Raw genomic sequence first — 6,319 nt, 5'->3', positions numbered from 1 at the left:
AAGAAAATTTATTATATATATATAATAATAATATTTTGTTAATTAGTTTTTTAATAACAGTTTTAAAAATTGATACTAACAAATTACTTTATTGGGTTGAGTATATAAGTCAATATATTGAAAGATTTTTCATTTGATATATGGGTTAAAATTTTATTCTTATTTATAAAAATGATATTTTTTAATGTGGAAAAGAAAAAGATTAGGGTCTTTTGAGGAAAATTAAATTGTAATTGATAAATTAGCGTTCAATTGATAAGTTCACATTAAGTTGATAAGGTATAGTCGCTAACTGATAAGTTATTATTCTAGCTTTCTAAGTTTTAGCGATATAAGGTTTAAAGTTTATCGGATTAGATGTATGTTTGGTATAAACGGAAATATAAAACGAGAAAGAATTTGAGTGGATTACAAGGGAATATGGTGTGTAAAACCATTTAGCTCAATAGTTATTATTTAGTATTTACTTTGTGAGTAAGCTAAGTGAAGGTTTAAGTTGAAGCAAGATATCTGAAAGCAGATGGTGATTATGTATAGTGAAGAAAAATAGTGTAACTGTACAAGCTATTAGTGCCCCATGTTCAACAAGGCAAACAGGTGTATGGTCTACAGTTCTAAGCACAACTAAAGCTAAAGGACGCACCAGCAAATACAACAATTAATGTAACCATGTACCTGAGAAGAATTGTCAGCTCATTTATGAACCGCACTATAAATGCTTCCACAAGCCATGCAAACCGGTTCAGGTGCAAAGAATTCTATCTGCAACACCAAGGTCCCACCATATGAAAGGGTAACATTAATAACCTAACATTCCCTGATTCACATGTCAAGAATCCTCTCAATAACTCAAACCGTGCTTTCAAAGGAAACTTGGAATTGTGCTAGATTCCTGGGCTTTGGTTTAGATGAAGCACCCAGGCCATGAAGCAACTTCATGACATCAGCAGAATCATCCAGATAATATTTGGCCTTACTGGGTTTCTGACCAACAGTGCAGGCAAAGATCTCTGGAACTACCGGTAATGATGGGCATGAAACTGTCCTTAATATGCTCTCAAACATGTCTTCATCGGAAATGTCATCTCCCACGCACATCACAAAATCTGGGGGATTACCACCATTAACCATAGTGGAAAGAATCTTTTCAGTTACCAAGCCTTTGTTTAGGCCCTGCATATAATAGAGGAATACTTTGATAAGTCCAATGAAGCTTAACCTGAGGGTACGTACTATAGAAAACTAAAGAACTGTACCTGTGGCTTGACTTCAACAATATGCTGGCCCCGGGTGACAACTGCAGGTTCATTGGCAAGGACACTTTCCAGATGATTTAACAATTCTTTGGCCTGGCAAGAGCCAAAATCAGGGTCCGCATCTTGATGATGCCACACCAAAGCACTTTCCTTAGTTTCAATATTAGATCCATCAGTTGCCTCCGTATACAATTGCATGACAGGTTCCACGATCTTCTTCCAATCAAGATCAGAAGACAAGTGACTGGTTTCCCATTCAGAATCTTTATTCCACCTGCAACCACAAGATGAAGAGTCAAGCTTTTTTGTTTTGTTTTGTTTTGAGAGGTACGAAAGGAGGAAGGGAGGTGAGGGGGTGTTCAATGTATGATACCAAATATTTCTAGAACTTGAATAAATACCTTAAAAAGTATCCATGTTCGGCAGCAAGTCCAATCTTTTTGCATGAACTAAACCAATTACTTAAAGAATCTCTTGACCTTCCACTCACAATGAAGACGGTATTTTTAGGATCATTACACATATCATTTAGAACGGATATGACTTCAGAGCTGGGGGTTTTGTTTATAGAAGATTTTGATACGATAGTACCATCGTAATCAAGAAATATAGCTCGCTTACCAGTCCTTTTGTATGCTGAAACAATGTGATCGACAGACAATTTTCTAAAACCAGGAGAAAGAGAAACAACTCTAAATCCTAGGCCCAAACCCATTCCCCAGCACCTTTTGGTGTAATGATCTTTGCATGCTCTCTCCAAATCCTGCATAAAGCTGCGTGCCCAATACGCCACATCATGAGAACTGATGTACCGGTAGTGCTTCTCGTGCCTCAATTGCTTCTCTGAATCATTCATAGTAACAGCCGAATACAGAGCATCAGCCACAGAGTCTATGTTCCAGGGATTGACCCTGATTGCTCCACTTAGAGAAGGAGAACAACCGATGAACTCAGACACAACTATCGTGCTCGTACGGGGAGAATCACTTTTTCTACTCAAAGCTTTATCCATCTCTGCAGTTCCTTGTCTGCAGACAATATACTTGTATGGCACTAAGTTCATACCATCCCTCACAGCATTAACAATGCAACATTCTGCTACAGCATAGTAGGCACTCTTTTCAAAACGAGGAACAGGACGGTCAATGAGAATAACTGGCTGATAATGGTTTGAGCCATAAGTATCATTAATCCTCTGGGCAATTAAGTATGTTTCCCTTTTTGCTTCCTGAACACCCTTGCCTGAACTCCTAGCAGGATTCACAATTTGTATCAAGACAACTTTGCCCTTCAAATCTCGATTCTGCTCCAGCAGCTGCTCAACAGCTAGAAGCTTCAGACTGATGCCTTTAAAGATATCCATGTCATCAACACCAAGAATCACCTTCCTACCCTTAAACTCTTCCTGAATTTCTTTCAGTTTAGCCGATGTAGATTGGAGATTTAATACAGACTCCAGCCTACCCATATGAATGCCTACAGGCAAAATTTTGATAAATACAGTACGCCCGAAGTAATCAAGTCCTATATGTCCTCGTTTAGATTCGTAGTCAAGACCTAGCATTCTTTTGCAACAAGAGAGAAAGTGGCGAGCATAATCAAATGTGTGGAAGCCAATTAAATCAGTATTCAACAAGCCCCTCAGAATTTCATCCCTTACAGGCAAAGTTCGGTAAATTTCAGATGAAGGGAACGGACTGTGAAGAAAGAATCCAAGTTTAACACGATTATACCGCTTTCTCAGGAAGGTAGGCAAAACCATCAAGTGATAGTCCTGAACCCAAACATAATCATCATCAGGATTGATTATTTCCATAACCTTGTCTGCAAATATTTTGTTTGCAGAAACATAAGCCTTCCAAAGCGTGCGGTCAAACCGCTCACCATGATCAGGGAACATAGGTAGCATGTAATGAAAGAGAGGCCAAAGCTGCTGTTTGCAAAAGCCAAGATAAAAGTTTTTCATGAGATCATGGGGTAAAAAGGTAGGTATGCAATTAAAGTCCTCTTGTAGTTTCTGAGCAACTGCTTCCTGCTCATGGGCCTCTATTTCAACCTTGAGGGATCCGACATAGACCACCTCAGTATCAGAAGAAAAACCATCTTTTAATTGTAACAGAATTGAATCCTCATCCAAACTGAAACACCATTTGCCAGTGTCTATATCTCTCTTAGCCTGCAACGGCAACATGTTTGCCACAAGGATTTTTCGCTCCCGGTAACCAGAAGAGCTAACATCGGAATCCCCATCATATCTACCAGAAGCATCCAGGTCAGAAATAACTCCAGGAACTGTCATAATCCTTGGAATACTTCTTTGTGAATGAGGAATATCAAGTAAACCTCCAGCTAAGTCTAGTAGGTTAGCATATGATCTTGATGCCATGAATGATCCAAGGTCTTTCCTTTAATGCCTTGAATAGTATGAATTCACACAAAAAAGTCAGTTAATAAATATATTATAAGAAGAAACACATATTCTAACTGGTATCCTACAAAATATTAACAGTAATTGGCAGAACTATCTACTATTATTGGCCCTTATGAATCTTTCCAGGAACGTTTGGTAGCTTCGGTTTATAAAGGCACTTGAACAATAGCAATTAGCAAAACTTTTTTCTATTGTGTCAAAATAATAGTTGATAAACAATTGAACAATGCCCACAATAACAAGTTGCAACTTAAAACATAGGTTTCCAGGCTACATAACACCGAATAAGATTTTCTCCACATAACTATGATGAATTGATGATCAAGGCAGTTCAGATTATGGACTATTGACTAATGAACGGCAGAAGATGCCTTACAATAATTCATCTGGGAATGCTAACTCTAATAAATGCTTCTAATGATAATCATTTTGGACAACATTAAAAGGGTCATCAGAATTGCTTAAAACAAAACGTAATCATTCCGCTAGCAATTAACAATAACTAAGTAGGAGTAACATTTATTTGCCCCTAGGCTCCCCAATCACAAAGAAAAGTAAAGCAAATGAACAAATAACCATATTTGTAAACCCTGGAAAGCAAGTCCAAAAATAAAATCTTAACCATGCATGATGTAATTTTTTCACCAGATTGAGGAACATGCCGACTTAACTACGTACCAAAAGGGAACATTATCTCCACAAAATTCAATCTAAGCCACGCATCCATATAAACATAATTGAAGCACTTCATCGTTATTGACACTAGAAATTAGAACACAATTATTGGACTCTAGATCAATAATTCTGCAATGACAAGAATGGGTAGAGGAGGTGTTTTTTAAACAAGAGTTTCAATTCTGTCAATAATTTAACTGTTCAGTTTAAGGTACATCTCGAATCATGACGAATCCAGTCGATCCATTTTCCATAGCCATACATTCACAGGTAGTACATAACAATAATAATAATAATAAAATCAATTCACACAAATTATATTCCCCAAAGGTTGCAGACACAATTGAATACGCACCCATTCTTAGAAAATTGATTCCAAAGCTAAACATCAAAGCCAGTACAGTTAGCATCGAGCAACGCGGAAGATCTCTCTTGAATTTTGAGATTTCAATGAATTAGAAACAAGTTTGAACTCTGTTGAATTTTGAGATTTCAATGAATTAGAAACAAGTTTGAACTAGTCCAAACCTAAAACAAGGACAACCGGGAAGCCATGATTGTGCTTGATGAAATTGGATAACTACAATCAAATAATAATACACGTCGGGCCAAAAAAACTACACCAAAATACATTGGTGGAGATTCTTTTTAGCCGAAGGGTAAATGCTTTATGCTGTAGAGGACAATAGCATGTCTTAAAATAGAAACAAAGAGACAAATGGAAAACACGGAAGGCACACATAACACCAGTGTTGAAAAATTCCTGTGAACCCCAAGAAGCTGAAATCCATAAAAAAGAAAAAAAGAACTCAAACTAATAATAATAAAAAATAAATATTAAAAAATAAACCAGAATAAGAGAAAATACACTCCATGAAACAACGCAAACTAATAATAATAGATTTAAAAAAAGCGAGACACACACCTTAAACAAATTTAAGCTACTAATACTCAATCACTACATTACCATGCTTCAATAATCTGAAAAATCAAAGTTACAATATATAATTAACAATAACACTAAATTGCAAAACAAAAAATAAAATAAAATAACAACATAAGAGTCTACCAATAAATAAAAGTAAAAACGCCAAGGATCAGGATTAATAAGAATTTAGAAAATAAAATAAAATAAAAATCAACTCAAACTATAGACCTAGAAAAGAAAAAGAGAGTACAAAAGCTGAAGATGATGACCTTGAAAAGGTGACGGTGAGAATTTGATGGCAAGTTAACGGCGAGGAGATTGATCCGAAAGAATATGAAACACAGTGACGGATGTAATCGCTGCTGCGTTGCGTTGCAACGAACTGAGAGAAAGAGAGAGTTATTGAGAGTGAAGGAGAAGAAGATTGAGAAGAGGTAATATTTTATAGCAGGGGTCACTGTACAACTACAACTTCAATGGATAGAATTTTTTTTTCTTTTTTTGTTTTTCTAGAATGAAAAATAAATAAATAAATAAATCCATTTGTTTTTTTATGTGTAAAGTAGCTACAGTAGACATCGTGTCCAAGTTACAGCATTTTGCCGCACTTCAATTCAATGGATATGGATTTCCTTTTCATATGATAATAACATTATTTATTACACATTTTCTTAATTTAAATATAAATAAAATTAACACAGTTTTATATTAGTTATCAACAGTTCATGATAATTTTTTAACAATATTGGTAATAAAACTTAATTATAATATTATATATTTTTTATCATCTCTTCTTATTTTATATTATATGTATTAATTGTTGTTAGCTTTCAAAGAAAATTTGAAATGTTACTTAGTAGTTTGTATAATAAAATATTATTAAGAATATTAAGTTTGTATGATATAATAGAAATAATATTTATTAAAATTCATTTAAGTTTTTCTAAAAAAAAATAGCTGACGTCTATTTAAATTTAAATTTATAAAAAGAAAATATTTATAATCGAATAAGAATAGCGTGATTACAAT

General features: G+C 34.9%; 1 protein-coding gene across 1 annotated transcript; it reads right to left on the bottom strand.

The window, feature by feature from the left end:
- Nucleotides 1–509: 509 nt before the first annotated feature.
- LOC124846015 (putative alpha,alpha-trehalose-phosphate synthase [UDP-forming] 9) lies at nucleotides 510–5,721 on the bottom strand. Its single transcript, XM_047323228.2, has 4 exons — nucleotides 5,560–5,721; nucleotides 1,658–3,670; nucleotides 1,257–1,530; nucleotides 510–1,173 (listed from the first exon to the last, which is right to left on the bottom strand). The coding sequence occupies exons 2-4, from the start codon at nucleotides 3,640–3,642 to the stop codon at nucleotides 850–852; spliced, it is 2,583 nt and encodes an 860-aa protein (XP_047179184.2). The 5' UTR covers nucleotides 3,643–3,670; nucleotides 5,560–5,721; the 3' UTR covers nucleotides 510–849.
- Between the last annotated feature and the right edge of the window lie 598 nt (nucleotides 5,722–6,319).

The sequence above is a fragment of the Vigna umbellata genome, chromosome 7 (genome assembly GCF_029865625.1).
Source record: "Vigna umbellata cultivar VRB3 chromosome 7, Vumbellata_1.0, whole genome shotgun sequence".
Taxonomy (NCBI): Eukaryota; Viridiplantae; Streptophyta; class Magnoliopsida; order Fabales; family Fabaceae; genus Vigna; species Vigna umbellata.
The sequence above is the reverse complement of the archived record's forward strand: the minus strand, read 5'-3'. Positions and strand labels throughout refer to the sequence as shown.

Coding starts and splice junctions, on each gene's coding strand:
- LOC124846015 (XM_047323228.2), bottom strand. CDS start 3,642: ATGGCATCAAGATCATATGCTAACCTACTAGACTTAGCTGGAGGTTTA. Junction 1,531..1,657: donor GAACATGGATACTTTTTAAG/GTATTTATTCAA, acceptor TTGTGGTTGCAG/GTGGAATAAAGATTCTGAAT. Junction 1,174..1,256: donor TTGTTGAAGTCAAGCCACAG/GTACAGTTCTTT, acceptor TATTATATGCAG/GGCCTAAACAAAGGCTTGGT.